Below are 23,432 nucleotides of genomic sequence, written 5' to 3' on the forward strand. Positions count from 1 at the left end.
TAAATTCCTCACAACATATTTTATGGCTATTTGAAAATCAGAAATCGATATAATTCATCAAAAGAACACTGAATTTAAATATTTGAGGAATGAAAATCAAAGTTCTGGATGGAGAATATTACCATGAATCCAGAACTGGTGAGTTTCATTCAAAAGAATTCAGAGAAAGATTTTTTATGGTGGCTATTTGAAACTTGAAAATCGAGATAATCCACGTTCTCACTAGAAGAGTACTGAAATTGAACTGGATAAACAACTACAATTCTAGGCAGAGGAGGTCACCCTGATTAGAGAAATGTGGAGGTATAATCGACAAATTCCAAACAAAACGTAAAAACGTTGATTATCTCGATTTCTGAGTTTCAAATGGCCATGAAAATTGTTGTGTGGAATTTGGAGCTCTGCAGTTCTGTAATCAGGGTGACCTTTTCTGCCTAGAACTGTAGATGTTTATTCAAATGTTCAATTCCAGTGTTCTTCTGGTGAAAAACCTAGATTAGGCCTAACTTGATTTCTGAGTTTCAAATATCCATAAAACATTTTGTATGGGATCTATCGAATGGAACTCTGCTGTTCTGTAATCATGGTTATCTCATCTGCCTAGATAAAATGTGGTTGCCTCTATTCAATTATGTAAATTGAGTGTTCTCCTGTTGAAAACGTTAAACTATCTCGATATCTGAGTTTATAATAGCCATGAGCATTTCTTATTGAATTTATCGATTAGATAGGCTATCACTGGTTCTACGTGCTGGATGATCTCCTATTCCTAGAACTTGGTAATTTCCTCGACCTTGAGATTGACCTTGAGAGGTTGTGAATGAAAGTACTACATAATTTCGCTCCTGGGTTTTGGAAGATTTTGTGTTATAAATAGTCACAGATAAGTACAAATTTTGTGTTTATTTCATTATTAATTGTTTCTTGATCACGTTTTATCATTTTGTTTTAGATTTTAATTCTTAATTCTATTTTAAAAAGCCAAACACCGTTTAGAGGTTAGTTTGAGGTTAGGTTTTCGAGATTTAAAAATAAACATAGATAGTTTACTTGACTAAAATTATAACCAAATTAAAATCCTATCATTTATAAATCAATTATTATTATTGCAAGTAATATAATTTCTTAGATAGGAAGATGAGCTCAAGTAAAACACCGAAGGTTAATAATAGAAATGTAAACATAGCGAGAGTACTTACGCATTCCCAAAACCAAAATTCAAAAACGCCAAAACCAAAAACCCCAGTTCTTCAAACTACTTTAGCCGAAAAAGTTGCTCAACTACAAAGTAGCCACACTAATTTAAAAAACCAATTAGAAGTAACTTTAAAAACGTCTGAGGAAGAAAGGTTAGGGATGGTAGAAGAAATTAAATCTTTGGAACTGATTATAAAATTACAAGATGAAGACCATAAAAAAGAAATACTAAATCTAAAAAATCAATGTAGTCTAATGTCGGAGGAAATAAAGAAACTAAAATCTAAATTTGATAATACTAAATGTATGATAGAACCTCCGTCCAAATGCAAAAAAATAGAATCTAACCTAAATGATGGGAAATGCTCTGAAAATGGTCGAAATAAAATGTACAGTGAGGTTTTGAAGACAGCAACCAAAAATATAGCTGAGGGAAATAAAGATAGGAAAGGAGAGTTCTGCTACTGACATCCAGTCATGGACGTGATTGCAGTGATCTCCTTGATAAAAGATTAAAAAATAAATTTGATGTCCAATGTTTTTTCAAGCCAAGTGCATCAATTAATGCAGTTGTAGAGTCAGCTAGGGAACAAACTAAAGACTTTGATGAAAATGACTATCTAATTGTACTGGGTGGCTCAAATAATATAAATGAACCTAACTTGAATCATCTTCCTCAAGTAACAGAAAAAATCAAGGAAATTGTGCCACTCAGCAAAAAAACAAACTTAATAATAAGTACTATTCCTAATAGGTCTGATAGGCCAGAATTAAATGAAGCAATCAATTCGACAAACAAATCAATCCATAATACAATCAACAGCCTAAAAAATAAGAATTCTAAACAACTGGGGATTTGTTTTCTAAATGAAAGGCTGAAAAGACATAACTTCACTAATCATGGGTTGCATCTAAATCGATCTGGCAAAGTAATCTTTTGTAATAGATTGGCAGAGCTGATTGAAAGCCGTTTGCAATCCTCTGGTTTAAAAACAGTCAAAAAAACAAATAACGATTTTTTAGTAAATTGGCTCAAAACAGGGAAAGGGAAATAGCTACAAATGCTAGAGATAGAGTAGCACAAGATGGTAAGGTTTTTAGTATTTATCATCAAAATATTCAGTATCTTCGCAACAAAATTGACAGATTAGAAGTATTTCTTAAACAGGAGGATCCTGACATTGTTATTTTCACAGAGCATGGCTTAAAAATAAAGGAAATAAATCAAGTTGGGATTCCAGGCTATTCACTGAGATCAGAATTTTGTAGAATAGCTCATAGAAGTGGTGGTGTATGTATATTCACTAGCAATGCTAAACATACCCAAACTTATGAACTGGATTTTGTTAAGAGATTTTCTGTTGAGATGGATTTAGAGGTGACGGGACTAAGGTTAAAAATTGATGATCGATTTGAGGTAGTAGTGTTAGGTATCTATAGGTCACCAAATAGAGACTGGCAAAAATTTTGTGAGCTGCTCCATACACTTTTGGAAATTACAACCGCTCGTTTCACAAATGTTATAGTAGTAGGAGATTTCAATACCGATTTTGCCAGGCACGATAAAATGACAGAGGATATTAGAGATATTATTAATATGAATAATTTAGAAATTAAGGTCCACGAATACACAAGAGTAACTCGAACTTCACAGACAATTATTGATAATATCCTCACAAATATAGAAGGTTGTAATGTCAGGTTAGGTAGCTCAGATCTATCAGATCATAACTATCAAATTTTAGATGTTAAGTTGCAGGGCCAGAATCCAAGCAGAAAAAAAACTTTTGTGAAAGAAATTCAGCAATATGAGCTAGGAAATATAAATTGTTTGAAGCAGGAACTGCTTCAAGAAAATTGGAGTAGTGTTTATAACAGTTGTAACCTAAATTACAAATATAAGCAATTCATTGATACTCTAAGATTTCACATTAGTGTATGCTGTCCGATAAAAAAAGTCAAAGTAAAAAGTAGATTAAACAAAGTAGATGAATGGATAACTGAAGATATCCTTACTCAAAGAAATATTGTTAGGGAAGCTTATGAGGAATTTAAATTAGTTAGGGATGTTCCGAGTGAGGTCAAATACAAATGTCTAAAGAAAAACTATGCAAAAGAAGTGAGGAAAGCTAAGTGTAAGAAAACAGCTGAAATATTAACAACTAGTACCAATTTTAATGCTGCTGTTTGGGAGGTAATTAATAGAAATAGGAGAGCAGCTCAAAAGGATACAGTTACTAATGTCCCTAGGATAATCGATGAACATGGAAATTATATGGATGATAGTATAGACATTTGTAACTTTTTCAATAAATATTATCAACAGGTTGCATATAATCTCCAAAAGTCACTGAACACTAATACTTATAATACAACTACATTAAATGCTGAGCCAATTGAAAAGGTATTTAAATTTCATCCATTATCAAGAGATGAGTTGTCAAGAATAATAAAAAATTGAATAACAAAAAAACAGTAGGATTGGATGGGGTCTCAAGCAAAATTTTAAAAGAATGTGAAAATGAATTAATGGACCCTTTATTGCATCTCCTTAATACTTCACTAGAGCAGGGTATTTTCCCTGATGATCTGAAACAAGGAAAAATTTTGCCAATTTTCAAGAGCGGTGATTCTGAAAGAGTTGAAAATTATAGACCCATTAGTATTCTAAATGTAATAAGTAAAATTTTTGAAAAAGTAGTTTTAAATAGGTTATTGATGCACCTGGAAGAAATTAATTTCATATGTGATGAACAGCATGGGTTCCAGAAAGGGAAATCTACTAAGACTGCAATAATATCCCTTGTTGAAAGACTAATAGATATAATAGATTCAGGTGAGAAGGCAGCCGCAATATTTCTTGATTTATCCAAAGCTTTTGATTGTGTGAACCATAGAATATTATTGGAAATACTAAAAACTGTAGGTGTGAATGGTATAGAACTAAAATGGTTTGAATCATATCTCATAGGTAGAAACCAGTGTGTTGAGCTTACCAAGGTGGATGGGAATGAAATAGTAAAAATTAAATCTCAAAAACTGGAGGTCCAGGCTGGAGTACCTCAAGGCTCAATTCTGGGTCCCTTACTGTTTCTGTTGTATGTGAACCAATTACCAAAAGAGTTAAAAGATCACAGAGCTCTGTTGTTTGCTGATGACACATCGCTTATCTTTAACAATTATTTATCAGATAGTCTAGAAATAAATGCTTTTACTGGAGTACAGTCAATTGTCCAATTCTTGAAGCAAAGGCAATTAACAATAAATAGTAAGAAATGTCAATTCCTACAATTCAAAAGTAAATATAATTCAGTAGAGGATAGAGAAATAAATGTGTTTGTAGAGGAAAATGAATTAGACCAAGAAGAGAAAGTAGCATTCTTGGGAATTTTATTGGATAGGAAATTAACATGGCATCCTTACATTGAGAGGATATGTAATAAGATATCATCTGGGGTACTTGTCCTGCGGCAGCTTGCTAGGCTGAATGATAAAAAACTACTGTTAACTGCTTACCATGGACTTATACTATCTCATATTAGGTATGCTATTTTAGTATGGGGTAATTCATCTCAACAAAATATGGACAGAGTGTTTAAGATTCAAAAGAAGGCACTCAGATGTATAGAGAAAGTGAATAGGTTAGACTCTTGTAGGCCTTTATTTAAAAAGATTGGTCTATTAACTGTGCCATCTTTGTATGTATATGAAGTTGTAATGCATGTGAAAAAGAGTGGTGTGATCCAGAATTCAGATGTTCATGAGTATAATACGCGAAACAGAGCAGATTATCATATAATGGGTCACAATAGTAGGTTATTTGAACAAAAACCAGATTATATTGGTAGGAAATTTTATAACAAGCTACCTCAAATCTTGAAAAGTAATGATGATTTGAAGATTTTCAAAAAACAAATGAAAAAATATTTAGTTGATAAAGCTTTTTATAGTGTACAAGAATTCCTTTCAAACCTAAACTAGGTTGAACTACTTAGTGTTAGAATTATTATGTAATAACATGACTTGTCTTATACTCCATGACTGGAGTCTTTAGGACGTAATCTAAAAAAAAAAAAAAAAAAAAAAAAAAAAAAAAAAAAAAAACTCTCGTAATTCTCATAATTAATGTTCCTGAAGTATTATCTTGTAAATTTTCTACGAAAATACATTTTTTTAGTAGAACTTGGAAGAGCATTCTTCCAATTCCATTTATTCAGACTATTTTTATGAAACTATTGTTAAAACTAATCAGGAACCGTGGAACTGTTGATTCTGCGCCCAGAACTGTCACTTTTCAATGCACTTCTGCGCATTTCTAACTTATTAGCATTTCAATGCTTTTCTAACGTCATACTGGCGATGTTTTGAACAACTATTCATTATTGTAGTAGAGCCATCCCTGATGTTTGAAAATTTTATATTTCAAGACAAGTCGAACATACTAACTTAGAATAATATACCATTCTTCATTGACGGCAAATACTAAAGTTGTAGAGGAAATATAGTATTTAGTAGTGTAAAACTTTTTTATTGCAATGAAGTGGAAATTGTAGGAAATAACTACTACCCTTGTGATATTTATAAATTAAACACAACATCTATGTAACTCTTAGGTCATTTTTGAAATTTAAAACTATTAGCTATTCTTACTACTTGTAAGTTTTTTTAAACTACATCTACCTGAATCAACCTGTGTATTTCACAAATAAAGTTATATCGTGATACGTAGGTATATAAGTGTTCAGAAGTCATTACTTATTTGCAAATGTTCACATGAGCTCACCACTTAACTTTTACAGCCTGGATCGAATTTGATTTCCATCAATTTCTTCCGTCTATTCCGTGTCATGAGACTTGTGAAACTTCTCAGTCGTGGAGAAGGTATCAGAACGCTGCTCTGGACATTCATCAAATCATTCCAAGCGTTGCCCTACGTTGCTTTGCTGATTGTCATGCTTTTCTTCATCTACGCTGTTGTTGGAATGCAGGTGAATCACATTATAAGTTCATTGAATGTAATGGTTCATATAGCATAAATCACATATAGCAGATAGAGTAAAGTTATCATTTATAGAAAATAGATAAATAAATTATCGCTCTATTTCCATTGGAATACAATCAAACAATTTAATATAATGCATATAATATTAGAAATGCAATATAAAATTTATTTATTTATTTATCTATTTATTTATTATTTATTTATTTTATTATTTATTTTATTTAATTTATTTATTTATTTATTTATTTATTTATTTATTTATTATTTATTTATTTATTTATTTATTATTTATTTATTTATTTATTATTTATTTATTTATTTATTTATTTATTTTTATTTATTTATTTATTTATTTATTTATTTATTTATTTATTTATTATTTATTTATCATTTATTTATTTATTTATTTATTATTTATTTATTTATTTATTATTATTTATTATTTATTTATCTATTATTTATTTATTATATTTATTTATTATTATTTATTTATTTATTTATTTATCATTTATTTATTTATTTATTTATTTATTTATTTATTCATTATTTATTCATTTATTTATTCATTATTTATTTATTTATTTATTTATTTTTATTTATTTATTTATTTATCAATTTATTTATTTATCTATTTATTTATTTATTTATTTATTTTTTATTTATTATTTATTTATTTATTTATTTATTTATTTATTATTTATTATTTATTATTTATTTATTTTTATTTATTATTTATTTATTTATTTATTTATTTATTTATTTTTTATTTATTTATTTATTTATTTATTTATTTATTTATTTATTTATTTATTTATTTATTTATTTATTTATTTTTATTTATTATTTATTTATTTATTTATTATTTATTATTTATTTATTATTCATTTATTTATTTATTCGTTTATTTATTCATTTTCACTACATACAAAGGCTCACAGAGATCCATAAAGAGCCTTATTTACACAATTAAATAGAACAACAATTTAACTTATATACATTTTGAAATATAGTAAATAAAGAAAAGAAAGCAAAAAGCATTTACACAGTTGAAATAATCAGATTAATTACATTCATATAAAGAAAACTGTGAAAAGAAAGCAAAAAGCATTTACTCAGAATAATCAAATTGATTTCATTATTATAATGAAAAATGTGAAAAGAAAGAAGGTAAAACAATCCTTTCCAAAGATTCTAGAGGAAAATACAATTAAAGAAAAAAACGATTCAAAGATTACAGGAAAGAAAATAATAGCTAAAAAAAGCTAAGTAAACAGGAAAAGAAAAGTCTTAAACTAGGAGAGTTCCAGCCAGAGTTTACAAAACAATTCATCTTAAAAACGAGCGTCTTATGATAGATTCAGTTCACAATGTTTCTTATATTCATTGAATGAATTCGAAAAAGGATCAATGTGTTCATTCAAGCTATTAAACATTCGTAAGGTTTTATAAAGAAATGAGTTGTAATAATGGTTTGTTCTAGCAAAGGGAATCTAGAACAATATATTCCTTCTAGGTCTTGAATATGGTTCACTGAAATTAATTAGGCTGATGAAATATGGTGAATGGACGTTATGATTTAAAATATTATATAACAACAATAGGGCATTTAATGATATCCGCACCTGCAATGACCGGATATTAAATAAGGATCTCAATTCACTAGTTGGGAAATTGAATGGACAGAAGATACGGAATTTCTTGATGAAAAGGTGTCTTAGAAATCTATTTTGAATCTTCTCAATTTCGTAGCTATCAGTAAGTTAGTTACATTAACAGGACCCCACACCATAGATGCATACTCAAGTTTACTCCGTACCAGTGCATTAAACAGTTTTATACTTACATCACAACTAGTAAAAGGTTTTGAATTACGAAGTATAAAACCAAGTAGCCTATTAGCACTGCTAAGAACGTGATTAAATTGGTCTTTAAAATCAAGAGTCGAGTCCATCAACACTCCAAGATCTCGTATGCTATTGACATACTCTAGATTGATGCCTGCTAATGAGTAATCGTAACGATCATAATTCCTCTGTCTCGTGTAAACCATAAACTTGGTTTTCGAGATATTTAATTTGAGTTTATTTCCACGACACCATAGATGGATTTTATCAAGATCCTGTTGTAACTAAAGCACAATCTTCAACACTCCTTATTAATTTATACAATTTTACATCATCTGCAAACATTAGGATCTTAGATGCAATAATGCAATCGGGAAGATCGTTTATTAAGAGTAAAAACAAAAGAGGCCCAAGATTCGATCCCTGAGGGACCCCTGATGTATTTGCATAGTCAGCAGATTTGTAGCTATTGAAATGTATGTGTGAAAATCTATCAAATAGGTAGCTGCGGAAAAATTTGACCAAATCAGTTGAAAACCCATATGTAACTAACTTTTCCAATAAAACTTTAAAATTAACTGAATCGAAAGCTTTACTGAAATCGAGATAAATCACGTCTACCCGATCCTGACTATCTAATTTAGAAGAGACAAATTGAGTAAATGTTAACTGATTACTTACAGTAGACCTTCGGGGCATGAAACTTACTGAAATTTACTGTGGATATATATATAAAATAACTATATTCTGGAAATTAACCTACTCAACAACTCAATCATGGGAAATCCATGTACTAGAGCAGGTGCTAGCAGTATTCAATTTCGGTTGGGAGTGCAAATACATTATTACATCTCATACCAATAATTCTTATTGCACTGTACACGTCTTTGCTATTTCCAATTGGAAACAATGTGATGAATGAGCTCATTAAACCTCGGTCTATTTCAGTTCTAATTCAGTCGTTTGTGACATAACCCTCTCATCCGCAGCTTCACTCTCAGCCTGCGAGTGAAGACCTTCCCAAAGCCAATCGTTTTGAGTATTTTCATAGATATTTCATGCATATTAGGCACATGGCAACATGCAGGTTAAGTTGTTCTGGTTTGCTCTTCCTGGCCCATCTACAGTAAATTTTTTATTGTAACAATTTATTGTTATAAGTAATTACCAAGCATTACTTCCTCATCCTCTTATCCACTGTCACCTTCTGTTTTAGCAACGAACGTTTACAAGTAAATAACTAGTTTTAAGTTGGATTTTGATGAGAAATGTTCAAAGATTATGTTATTTTTATTTTTATCTTGTTCGATGTCAACTTTTAAATGAATAAAGTGTCAATTACAAAAGCACATTTACAACATTGGTGTCAGAAGTGGGATTGAATCCTTGGAAAAATTGTGTTTAAAAGTTGATTACACAAAAAAAAAGTTTTGCATTAAAACAAGAGCAAGATCTAAAATGGAGATAGAAGCATTCAACGAGATGGTAAATTCACTTAAGGAAGGTATGCTAGAATCTATATCTAATATGGGACAAAACTTGAAACAGGGATTTGAAAAAGGCATAGATTTAGTAAGGAAAGATATGAATGCTGTGAACAATAAAATAGAAGACTTGAGTAATAATTCAATTCAACAAAGGCAGCAAATTGAAAATGAATTGGAAGTTGTAACGGGAGAAATGAATCTTTTAAATAATACAATTGAGGTCTTGTCTAATAATACAAATGAACAAATTGCTAAAATGAACAATACAGTCGAGGTCTGTATTTGTCTTAATAAGACAAATGAACAAATTTCAACAACCAATGCAAAATTAGGTATTTTGGGGAATGAGATTAATGTAGATGGACATATATTCAATGATGGCATCAATAATGAGGAAACTTACATTATAAATGATGAGAGTAACCTTCCAACATTAGCTACAAACAATACAATAGAGAAAAAAGTAAAACCACCAAATTACGACGGTCATTCTTCTTGGAACATTTTCAAAATACAATTCGAAGCAGCGGCTACATTTAATAATTGGACCAATAAAGAAAAAACTGTACATTTGACGTTAACCTTGACAGGGCAAGCTGCTAACCTGTTGAAAACTTCATCAAGTGAAAAATTAGATTTTGATTAATTAATGTTATCACTAGAACAACGCTATGGGGATGGCCACTTACAGAACGTATACAGGTGTCAATTGAAAAGTCGTTCTCAAAGAAATGGTGAGAGTTTGCAAGAATTTGGAGCTGATGTAGAGCAGTTGGCTCAAATTGCTTATATCTCTGCACCAGTCGATTTTCAACAGTATCTAGCCACGCAAACATTCATAGATGGGATTCGTGATAACGAAATAAAGAGGTTGCTGTTGATTGGGAACTATCTCAATATGCGGTCTGCACTCACCCAAGCTCTGACATTGGATGCTGCTAAGAGAGCAGTTCATGCTGTACTACCAACTCGCCAGAGGAGAGTACTAAATACGGATGAGGTGACACAAACTAACAACATCAATGTAGAGTGTTGGCTGTGTGGAGAGAGTGGACATATACAATTATGGTGTCCTCAACAAAAACGTAAAAATCGATGTTTGAATTGTGGAAAAGTAGGACATTCGAAGAGATATTGTAAATTTGTACCCACGAAGAATAAGTCAGTAGCAAAATCACTAAACAAAACTGAACAGAAGGAAAACTAAATTCAGCTGACATTGGGAGGCGAATGTCAGCTGCTACCAATGAGACCTCAGAAGCAATTGGTAGTGTTACTATGATTAGAAGGAATGGGAACAGCTTTCACACGAATGGGATAATTAAAGGGAAAGAGTGTTTGGTAACAATCGAGACAGGAGCAACATCATCAATCATACGTCCAGATTTAACTGATTGTTCAAAAGTTAAACAGATAGAAAGAAAATTTGTTCTTCAAACTGCTTCTGGAGAAAAAGTCCCTGTACATGGAAAAGCTGACATTGTCTTATATCTTGGTCGAAAGAGAATAAGAGCTACCGATTTCGTTGCATCAATAATGGATGATTTCATTTTAGGCCTAGATCTTATGAGAGAGTATAAATTTGTAATTGATATCTCCAGGAATGTTATTAAATTTGATAATGAATATTTGCATTTAAATCATCACCAGGAAAACAAAACAATAGAACAGGAAGTTTGTAACAAAATAAGACTGTTTACAATAGAAGAGGAACTTATACCACCTTTTCCAGAAGTACTGGTCATGACAAAACCTGAAAGAGTGTTGGAAAATGAGTCAAACCTAATCGAGCCTAACCAGAGCATGTATAATAAATGGTTGTTGACTGGCCACTCAATTATTGAGAAAACTGAAACAATTCCAGTTCTCATTGCAAATGTTACTGAAGAACCGAAAGTGATAGAGAAAGGTAAGGCAAATTGTAATGATGTTGGAGTACTTGGAGAAAACAATAATAACAAAAGATTTAAGAAAAGTTCCAATGATGTTGAAAGGTGTATTAATCAATTACTGACTGATGGAGAACAATATATTACTGATGAAAATCGACAGTCAGCTCAACAAATGTTAGGAAAGAATATGGACATTTTTGCTTTTGAAGATGAAGATATGGGTTATACCAACCTCACATATCACAGAATTGATACTGGAGATGTTCATCTAATAAAACAACGACCTAGAGGAGTACCATTCGCAAAAAGACAAGAAGTAGGTGATATGTTGCAAAAGATTAAGGAACAGAATGTTATTGAAGAATCACACAGCCCTTGGTCATCACCAGTAGTTTTGGTTAAGAAAAAAAATGGCAGTATGAGATTTTGTGTGGACTACAGAAAATTGAATGAAGTTACAAAGAAAGATAGTTACCCACTCCCTCAAATTAATGACAGTTTAGATACACTATCCGGTTCCAAGTGGTTTTCTACACTTGATCTGAAAAGCGGGTATTGGCAGGTGGCATTACATCCTGATGATAAAGAGAAGACAGCATTTTCAACAGGGGAAGGTTTATGGCAGTTCAATGTCATGCCATTTGGTCTTACTAATGCACCAGCAACATTTGAGAGATTAAATGGATATGGTGCTTCGTGGTCTGTCTTGGGGAGTATGCTTGCTTAGTCTATCTTGATGATATTATTGTAATGGGAAAGACATTTTTTGAAGATAACTTGGAAAAGGTATCTTCTAGACTAGAAACAGCTAACCTGAAACTATCTCAAAAAAAGTGTAACCTGTATAGAACTGGAGTAAAATATCTAGGTCATATAGTCTCAAGAGAAGGCTTAGCTACTGACCCAGAAAAATTGAGTGCTGTTCAAAATTGGCCGATTCCAACAAATAAGTCTGAACTGAGAATTTTTATAGGATTGTGTACTACATATTACAGACGTTTTGTTCCCAACTATCATGATTTATTCCAGGGAACGAGAAAAAGGGGAAATTCTCTACAACCTTGACTACATTTTGGATTTTTTATCTGAAGTATTCCACAAGATATGCCACTTTGAATATGCGAGACTGTGAAAATGATTAACGTATCACTAATTCTTCGCATATTCAAAGTGGCATATCTTGTGGAATACTTCAGATAAAAAATCCAAAAAGTAGTCGAGGTTGTAGAGAATTTCCTCCTCTTTTCGCTCCCTTAAATCGTTTCTTTGATTCTAATACCGTTCAAAATTTACCACCGATTGAAAAAATAATTATTTTTATTTTCTCATTTTTTCTACGATTTCACTGTTATTCAAGAGTCTCTAAAACGAGTCATGATAGAAACTTGCGATTGGTCTTAAATGAAAGATAATTACATGCTCTATAAGCTACGTTGCCTTAAACCGATCTTGCATGACTGTTTATTATCGAAAAACTGTCGAGACTGTGAAAATGAGGAAAATATCGCAAATTTCTTGATTTTTTGAAACAAACGTATCTTACTTCACGATTATATTTTTACAAAATTCATTCACCTCACATGAAAAAGGAGATTCTGTTCTTCAAATCAAGACCAAGTAACATTTTTTATCATTTCGTGTTATGGAGATACACAGTTTTGAATATAGAAATTGGGCATTTTTCTGTGTATTCAAATATGGGCTAAAATACACTAAGACAGGGATTTTTTTATTTTCACATCAAATTTAAGTTATGATACATTTTCAAGCGCCTTGACGAGCTGAGAAGAATGAGCTGTAGAACATGGATATATGATCATTCTGTCAAAAGTTATAAGTGTTTAAAGTTTTGATCCTTGACGTATCCTTATGGGTGCCCCCCCCCACCCGGAAATAATGGAATTAAGTGTATCTAAGTATTTTTACTGAATGATTTGTTTTCTTTTTTTGGGTGTCCTCCCAATCCCCCCTCCACTAAATTTGGAAATTCCCAAGTAATCCTGTTCAGAATTGATTGCTCTTTCACGTGATGTGTGGTTTTTCATCATTACTAGTAAAATATTCAAGTTGTATAGGGTGAAAGTGGTGAGTTTGCATAATTTTGAAAAACCCTTGAAAAATACCCCTTTTTTGAAAATTCGTAGCTCCGGAACCAAAAACGGTGGAGTCCTGCGCGACGGCTCAATTTATTGGAAATTTTATTTTATTTAATTTTGTCGAGAATGATTTTTCTTGAGAAACTCAAGGTTTTCGAGATTGAATGAGAAATTCGAAAAAGTCCGGAATTTTGGGGGTTTTGGGGGTGAAGCCGCCCTCTGGCGTGTCAGCAAATTTCGGATTCGAATTCAGCGCCCCAAAATACATATAGAACCGTCGAGAAAATTTCTTTCGGGGCTGTTTCCTGAAAAACGACCATTTGACTGGACTACAAGTAGATAACTAGTTTTAAGTTGGATTTTGATGAGAAATGTTCAAAGATTATGTTATTTTTATTTTTATCTTGTTCGATAAAAACTTTTAAATAAATAAAGTGTTAATTACAAAAGCACATTTCAAACAATATATAATAACGGTATGTTACGCGTAATATGTTTCTGTATTCTGAAGCCTTTCCTCTACGCTATAATGCTACAATCCTTTATGACTTATCATTTGAATTATTCAACATTCTATTGTATTCAATGATCAATTGATTTATTTTCAAAGTCTAATACAGAGTACTATGTGTACTTGCAGGTGTTTGGCAAAATTGCATTGAATGATGAGACTGCTATCCACAGGAACAACAACTTCCAATCATTTGCTCAAGCAGTTCTAGTTCTTTTTCGATCTGCTACTGGTAAGTAGACTCGATCATGTATAATACATTCAAAAGTTTTCAATGCTTATTTGGTAAGAGCCAATTTTGTGATTATGAACTGGAGGGAAAAGAACTATGATAACAAAAAGAGAACAGAATAACCAGAACTTTAATTAATTGGTATCTTTCGGTTTTACATGGTTGAATATGTTAAATAATAATTTTTCTCTATCCAAAAAGGTAATATAGATATATATATATATATATATATATATATATATATATATATATATATATATATATATTGATGCTAATGATGATTCAATCTTTGTGGTTATGAAAATTAAGAGCAATGATCTTATCCAGTAACCACCTACCTTTTGAAGATGGCTTCCCTCTTTGGCATTCACTGGTTTAATCGCGACTTTACAGTTAGTTTTCAAAAAAATTAACTGAACCAATGAATAGGTTCAGAACCCGTCTCCCTTAATAATACAATTATTTTTAAACTGCTCGATCTGTGACAGAATAACTGTATCATAAAATGAAACGAAATCTAGCCTTTTTCACTGGATCAGTCGAACTTTACTCACAGTCCTAACGAACGAGCTCTGCCCTAAAAACTATATTTTGGGTATTTATATAAGCTCAGTCAATGCCAAACATGAAAGCCATTTCAAGTACATATTTTTATCTGTCACACAAGCAGCACGTTTGTTATTAGAAACAGAGAGAAGCTAACGTTAATATTGACAACAAATGATATAAACAATCTCTCTGTCGATGACAAAGATTGTTCAAAGACAAAATACTGTTCATTGAACTTTTAATTTGAAAACTCTAAAATCCTGATCAATATGAGATAAATATATGATTCATATATATGTCCCATATGACCAGGTGACACAAAATTGAGAGTTTCCATTCAATTCTGAGATACTGTATAATTTGGAGCTCAAATATCAATGTTAAGTACTACGATTGTGCCTATATCATTATCTGCTATTATCGAGTAGAATATAACTGATTTTTTCGAGAAATGTATTATACATTTTATTGAGTTCTAGAATAATTATCCAGGAGGTGAAAAAGACAAAACATCAGAAGCTAATTACTTGATTTATATTCCAGTTTTGTGCAATAATTGAAGATTCACTCAGGATCATTGATACCAGTTATCAAATTTTTTCTGCTTGAAATATGATGTGATGTTGTATTGTACTTGCAGGCGAAGCGTGGCAAGACATAATGCTTGATTGCTCTGCTAGACCAGAAGTGAAGTGTGACATGAGGTCTGATGAGGCTGGAAACGTGATGGGATGCGGATCAAACATTGCATTCCCTTACTTCATTTCCTTCTACGTTCTTTGCTCATTTTTGGTGAATATTCTTAACTCAAGTTGATTTCACTGTAATCAGATGGGTGTTTCATAGATATTTTTAGTTTTGCTTGATCTGAGTGAACGATGTAAATGCTTTACTATGCTTTTTTTATTAAGTTCTATGTTCTGTGCTCATTTTTGGTGATAATTCTAAATCCAATTTCATTTCATGGTCATCAGGATCAGATATCTGTGTCATAGTGTCATGGATATTATCTCAGTTTTGCGTAATTTGAGTTAGTAAATAATGTGGATGTTTCTCCATTCTTAGTAAGTACTTTGAATACAAATCCATTTAATTATTGAGGTCATTTGAAATTGTATTCATTTGCTCATTGACTGCCAGATGGCAGGAGAGTTTCTATAATTTTATAATAACTATTACTCATCAATTTATCGCTTAGGCATCGACCGGTTTGAGAGTCAGTGTGAATTCAGCTCTCGTATTGCTAGCACTCCCGGTCGAGGCTTCAAGATTCAGGAAATTCGTCCTGAATCAGCCTAAATATTTGTGTCATTTAATATCATAGGAAATTCGGCCTATACATTCATTCGTGTACATAAATTACATTTTCTTTTTACATGAAAAATGACTCACGTTTTGTATTAGTGAAAAGAGAATGCCAGAACTCATTTTTAGTTTTTGTTTTTATCAATTGTCAAGTAATAGTTTTATATATCCAGACAGTAAACTTCATCTTAGAACGGGAAAACAGCAAGGAACCAACATTAACAATCGCATTTCGGATAAATAGGTTTGCATAATAAATTTCACCCATCTTTTCCTCTCATTTATCCTATCCAACTGTCCACCTTTTACCTCAAATATAAGTAGGCAAGCAATTCAATTAACGACATGTTGGATTTGGGATTTGGTGAGTACCTTTTCTGATGTTCTATATGTTCTATATATGTGGTTTTTTCTGAATGGATATATTATTCAACTCAAAGATTTGATTCGTTTTATACAGTCCATTTCAGAGCATTTGAAACTTGTAGTTTGAAATATTTAAATTTAAAGAACCAGTATTTACGTACCATAATTCAAGAGATTTTATTATCTTCCCTACATGAGTTGTGTATTTACTGTTCAGCATGATTGAGGTTAGTAGATGATAATGCTGATGACGTTAACTAGTGGATGTTTTATGTTCACAATAGTGCTGAGAATACTTTTCATTTCAAAACATTTTTAATCTATTTTCGAACATGTTTATGCATTTCCCATTCACTTTCTCAATATTGCACTGCCTTCTAGTAAGTAATTGATCAATGATTTTAATACTTTCTACTCTTCCATTCGGACAGTTCCACTTTCTTACCAATTAGCTCATGATTGGTTTGATTATCCGTTAATCCGCTGTTATTTGCTATCATCACAATGACATATTCTCTGCTCTCTCATTGGTTAGCGTGTGAATTCTCACAACTCCAATACACAACTTCAATCAGCTATTGCCATGACAACGGAATTGCTACTTCCTCATTGAATAGTTTGCGATTGGTTATATCAACCAGGCTATACGAACGTATTCTCTGTTACTAAACTCCCGATAGCAGTCGCCATGTGTTATCATGTCAACAGAATATTCTATTATTACAGAGCAACTTAGTTGAACCCTAAATTAGGCAAGGATGCATCCTGATATTAGACAAGTTTTTTCTTGCTTTTTTATCCTTATAAGGCTTGAATAAGTTATAGGAATCAATAAATAAATTCATTAAAGTTCAAGTTATTAACACATTATTAAGAAATTTAAATTACTTGTTATTGACTTTTTAAGCCATGGTAGCTTCTCAGTAATATTCCCAGTAAGTTCACATGGTAACTTTCCATGTTGACAGTCCGAGGAGGGGGAAATGGGAATGAAATATCCACACTCCTGAAATATCAAGATGCTCCTCCCCCCCCCCTGAAGAAATCAAAAACTAATTTACTATCTAACATAATTATTAATATTAGCTTGAGAATTTTTTAGAGCTCAAATGCTTATAAAAATACGTTTTCATGCTTTTAATTCCATTTTTTTCCGGGGTGGGTTGAAAATACCTCCAGAACCTTTATTCTATACCTCCAGAACCCCGATGGTCATGGAAAATTATTGGAGGATAATTCAGTCTGAATAAACATCCTCAACACGAACAAAAAATTCATATGAGACATGAAGCCATTGTTGTCGAAGAGCTGGACTGTTGACTCAGTTTGCTATGAACCGAGCAGTATGCACTAGGGGATACACAGTTTTAGAACATTATGATAATAATGTTCATTTAATTGGCAAAGAATACATCAAAAACATTTTTCTTACTTTGGTCAATGGAAATCTCTTATTTACGGAATCCATGTTGGAAGCGTAATTAAAAAAGTCTCCTGTTGATGTTCTTTCTAACCCGAGCAGCCACTTCCACGTATCACCATGCTACGAGTGATATATGTTACAGTTACGGTTGAAAACAAATAGAAGCTCAAAATAATGTGGAAGATTCAAAAATAGTTAGTTAAATTTATGTATCCCATAGAATACACGGCCAAGTTGAGGTTCAAGACCCTTATAATACTATCAAAATATTTAACCAAAGATTAGTCATTAAATTTATCAAAGATTCTATTGATGATTTTTTCATTGCGGATGATAACTACATGAGCTTTTTGCACGTGCGTGAACAATGGAAAGTACGTTGGTGAATTGATGAGATGATCAAACGTTCATGTCATCGGCGGGATTCGAACCCACGAACCAGGCGAAGCTAGCAAACCGAAGCTTGTAACGCTCCTCACCTCTAGATCAACCCGGCATTCTTTGATTGAATATTTGAACAAGTATTACAATGTTGTTTTGCTTTCTTAAATCTTCCATTTGTCTAGCTTGTTTATCTTTAAAAGGAATTTCCAGTGAAGCTGAAAATGGACATGGGACAATCACGTTTTGGAGAATCTATTTGAATAATGTAGTGTCGGGTGAATACAAAAAATATTGAGAGCTGTTTTTCTCTTTGCAGATAATAAATCTATTCGTAGCTGTTATAATGGATAACTTTGATTATCTGACTAGAGACTGGTCTATTCTGGGCCCACATCATTTGGATGAGTTCATAAGACTTTGGAGCGAATATGACCCGGATGCAAAAGGAAGAATCAAGCATTTGGATGTAGTCACATTGCTAAGGAAGATATCTCCTCCTTTGGGCTTTGGAAAACTTTGTCCTCACCGTGTTGCTTGTAAAGTACGTACTTTAAAATATTACATGCAGCATTGTAAACGTTCGATAATGAAACTGTTAATAAAATAATATACCATTATTTATAAACCTGAATAAATTTTCAAATTCGTCAAGACAAACCTCAAAGAATAATAATTATAATGTTGAACTAAAGCTGTGCTATCATTGGATGATTTGTTGTTGCAAAGTTGCACGACGCATTGGAGTAGATGTGAGTGCTCACACTGCATACAACTTGAACTCAGACACCTGTAATCGATGTATTGAGGATATTTTATGTATATATACGATTTTAAATTCAAAAACTCAAAATTGCTAGTTTTTTGGGCCAAATTCGGGTCAACTCCACAGCCATTATTACTAGTGAGCCCCTGGCTGGAGAACTTGCTCAAAATTCATTTGATATTCTCTCAGCTCTTCTATTGAAAGCAGTGGAAAGTCGAGAAAATTTGTCGACAATTGCATTCAATTGATAATCTAGCTGACATCTCATTTTCGATTTGTAATAATATTTTTCTCATGCACTTCCAATGTTAGCCTGTGAACTGAATCTATTTAATGCTTCTAATAAGGTTTGTCTAAATTTGAAGTTAATTGATGAGAACAATCAAATTTATCGTCCAACAAACAGGCATACATCCTTTAACGACGAGTCCAGCCGCGCGGCTGGAGTCATCGTGGTTGGAGCACATAACTAATCATATTAGAACCGTGAAATGAATGTAGTAGCCTTCACTTCTAATTCATCTGCCGCCATAACGTTTATACAGCATGAAAATTATTAGATTATTAAATCTAATGAAATTATAACTATGAAATGACTAGCCACGCCGCTGAAAAAATTGCACCTTCATTTTTTATTTTTAGTTACCAAAATCAAGTGACTGTCTCGTTCATATTATAATGTACAATAACAATAGTGTAGAACTTCAATCACAGCTGTTAAGCTACTGAAGTTCTTTTCTTTTTTCCATCATGATACTGTTTCTTTATAATGATTGCATTGTAAAAATATTTGTAAAATATGTCAGTGTTGTGTTGTGAATAAAATTTCATGAGTTCTTGATAATTTATTTTAATATATACTTTTTTCATTTTGAATGACCATTATTACTAATTGAACGAGCGTTAGCGAGTTCTTACTTTCGACATAAGGCCACAATAATTCTATAAATATATTTATAACATAACATTCTATAATACACAAGCAAGACATTACTCGTGAAGTTACTCAGCACTATATATAAGAGCTTTCCTTTTCAGGGAATCTTTCAATCTATCCTTGAACTACATAATTTGTCTCACATTGAATTTCTGGGGGAAAGCAATTGTGAAATTTTGTCCTTTGAGGGCGAAGAGTTTGATTTTTGAGGTTTTTTCTTATAAATTTCAAGTTCATGTGAGTACGAAAATCCTTAAAAAAGTGCCTCAGGTCATAATATTGTCAAGGTCTTCTTTTCAAACATAGAATACTGTTTACAATACATAATAGGCTATACAATCATACCGTCATTATTAGGAACTCATGAGACTTCAACTTCTCCAGTTATTTCGGCCAATTTTTTAGCAGACATATTTATCATTCGCTCTTTTCGAAATTAAATCATGTACGCAAAATAATTAATTCAATTTCAGAGACTTGTATCAATGAATATGCCATTGAATAGCGATGGGACTGTTCTGTTCAATGCAACTCTTTTCGCTGTTGTACGCACTTCACTCAGAATAAAAACCGAAGGAAATATCGATGATGCCAACGCTGAACTAAGAGCAGTGATAAAAAAGATTTGGAAGAGAACCAGTCCAAAACTCCTGGATCAAGTTGTTCCCCCACCTGGAAGTAAGTATAAGTAGTCTTCCACCAAAACCACAACAACATAAAACCCTGACTCCCGGTTGTACGTACGCCTATTGAATTTATACTCCAATCACCGTGATACGAGTTGTAGCATTGCTGCCCGATTCTCTCTCCATTTGGTTCCCGTGACATTGTTTTTGTTATTTGAAATTCAAGCGCAATTGAGTTTAATAGACGTACGTGCGACCGGAAGCTAGTGATTAAGATGTTTCTGTTTTCACAAAAGAAGTTTCTGGAAAGAGGATTAAATTATTAAGAGCAATTGCTTTTTGCGTTTTGAATTTTCAAAATAATTCAATAATTGAAGCAGAAATTAATAACTCCAAGGTTAAATATTCTAAAACGGAATATTCAGAAATTGAGGAAACCATTGCCCAGCTATATTAAATACTACATCCAATGAAATATTTTTTTCAAGATCCGATGTAAACTGTAGACGTGATTTGTTGCAAAAAGAATGCATGTTTCGACTGTTTTCACATTGATCTTAAGGGACATCAATCCAATATAGCCGACTGCTAATGTCAACTCTTCAACCATTTAGACCTATACAAGGAGCTACATAGAGACTGTTCTTCACAATGGTAAACAGACCTCACATTAACATGATCATGATGACAATCTCATCTTATTGATTCAATAGGTGAATCAATTGAAAACATATTTCTCCAGGGCTACTTTATTTCTTAAATGGAAAATTGAAATTGGAAATGGAATTATCTTTATTCTTCTTCTTAGAAAGTACAAACAATTTACAATATACCGAGGGCTTAGGATCAAAGGAGCGTAACTACAAAAATTTTTATTTTGGATTTCTTAGCGTATCTGTCTAATTTGTTATGCTCTATTCAGTGACACACATGAGCTTAGTCTGTCATAAGTCTGTCTTGTCACCTCCTTTTAATTAAGGGTATATTTTGGTTATTTTTAGATATTTTGGGAAGGTCGCCTGATCAATGAATGAGTTTATTATGTCCAACAGTGGAACTACTAATTCTTCATCACAGAATTACAGAATTTTGCCAGTTATAGTGTCGTATCCATCTGAGTTGTTGAACTTTTTCTTTTTTAGAAGTTGATCCAATCCCGTTTAAGTCTTTCAAATTCAAAGAGTATTGGAGCATCTTTCAAGTTTTGTGTGTTACTGTTAGTTAAATTAGTAGTTCTGTAGTTAGCTTTGTATTTTGTGTGAAGTAAGCATTTAGCATATTGCTAACATGGTATGGTTTATCTACTATCCTGTTATCTTTTGTAAAGTGAAAGTTTTCACGTTTGCCTGTATCTAGTTCGCTCCTCTCCTCATTTATAATTCTCCAAAGCACCTCTGATTTATTATCAGCCTTCTCTACCTTGCCTTTGATTTGCATCCTTTTTTTATACATCACAACCAAGTCAAAAGATCTTTTTAGATTATTGTAGTGTTCTCCATCTGCCGTAGATCCAGTAAGCATACATTTAAGATCTGCATTGAGCAGTCTATTCTTCAGAGCTATGGTGTCTTTGTTCCTGAAAATGGAGTTTTTAAAAGTTCATTCTTTTAGGTTCTCTAGGCATTATTCCTTCTATAAGTTGTCGCATTATTTTTGTGAAGTAATTATATTTAGTTTCAGCCTGTAAAGAGTCTGTTATTGGTCTCCAGTCAACACAACGTAGCTTTGATTTAAGCTCTATCAAGTTGGACATGGAATAATTTCTGGCATACCTGTACATTGCTACTTCATGTTCACAGTTTATCTCACAGACTATAGTGTGGTAGTCTGAAATTTGATTTGAATAGGCCCTGGATTTTATCATTTCTATTGGTAGATTGTGATAGCAGCCGTCAATGCTTGTGGTTGATGTTCGGGTTACCCTAGTAGCAGGCTCGTCTATATTGGATATTCCTCTAAAACTAGCTTACAATGCAGCATATAAAACCAACTCCGAGAAAATCAACGATTTAATGGACTTGTGCAACAAAGGGGTTATTCGTGAGCAATACAAAAACTTCCACAGAAGTTTGGTTCCTAAATCAGCAGAAGATGAATTAGATTTCAGTGATGAAGAAGCATGAAATAGGCTATACAAGATTGGGCAGGGAGGTATGGATGATTTGAAATAACATTACACACTCATTTTTAAACGAAACTCAAAATTTTTTTTCTCAGTGTGTACCTTGGATGTTGCCTTTATAAAAATTAAAGATGAAAAAATTAAAACATTGATTATGTATGAATAATATCTGTTATATGCTGTGCGTTTTTGTCCATACACTCCTGTGGACGTTGTGAGAAGTTGTCTATACTACTCAGAAGCATTGCATGTGGTACCGCTCGAATTCATTGTGTTATTGTTTCGCTCAGGGCTTCAAGGGTTCGTGGTTTGTTTATGTATACACGTGCTTTCAGGTAGCCCCATAAAACTAATTATTGGCCCTTTACTTTTTTGGAGAAAACGGTCGAACCGTCACTGTCAATACGCACCTAACGATGATACGTGAATTTTTCCTACCAAATTAAGAAGACGATGTATCAACGTTAATTCTGTATGATTTTAACAAGATAGGGCGACATACCATACATCGAGAGCAGCTTTGGAATTTCTAAGGTAGACCTTCCCTGGACGCCTCATTTCGTTGCATGGAGATGTGGAGTGGCCTCCTCGGTCATCGGACCTGGTGGACCTCGGTCATCGGACTAGGTGACCCTGTCACCTTACGGCTATTTTTTATGGGGCTTTCTAAAAGCACGTGTATACATAAATAAACCA

At 32.4% G+C, this 23,432-nt stretch overlaps 1 protein-coding gene across 14 annotated transcripts in view; it reads left to right on the forward strand.

The window, feature by feature from the left end:
* The window catches only part of LOC111044977 (voltage-dependent calcium channel type D subunit alpha-1), a 210,143-nt gene that overhangs the window by 125,407 nt on the left and 61,304 nt on the right, over positions 1-23,432 (forward strand). For all 14 annotated transcript variants that reach the window (XR_005572980.1, XM_039441464.1, XM_039441465.1 and 11 more), the window contains 5 exons: positions 5,997-6,185; positions 14,159-14,261; positions 15,451-15,602; positions 18,605-18,829; positions 20,462-20,666. Coding sequence is in view for 13 of the 14 variants with exons in the window: in XM_039441464.1 (XP_039297398.1) it covers positions 5,997-6,185; positions 14,159-14,261; positions 15,451-15,602; positions 18,605-18,829; positions 20,462-20,666 (874 nt within the window). In the remaining variant the exon portion in view is untranslated. The remainder of the gene's footprint in view (positions 1-5,996; positions 6,186-14,158; positions 14,262-15,450; positions 15,603-18,604; positions 18,830-20,461; positions 20,667-23,432) is intronic.

Source organism: Nilaparvata lugens, chromosome X, assembly GCF_014356525.2.
Source record: "Nilaparvata lugens isolate BPH chromosome X, ASM1435652v1, whole genome shotgun sequence".
NCBI classification, from domain to species: Eukaryota; Metazoa; Arthropoda; class Insecta; order Hemiptera; family Delphacidae; genus Nilaparvata; species Nilaparvata lugens.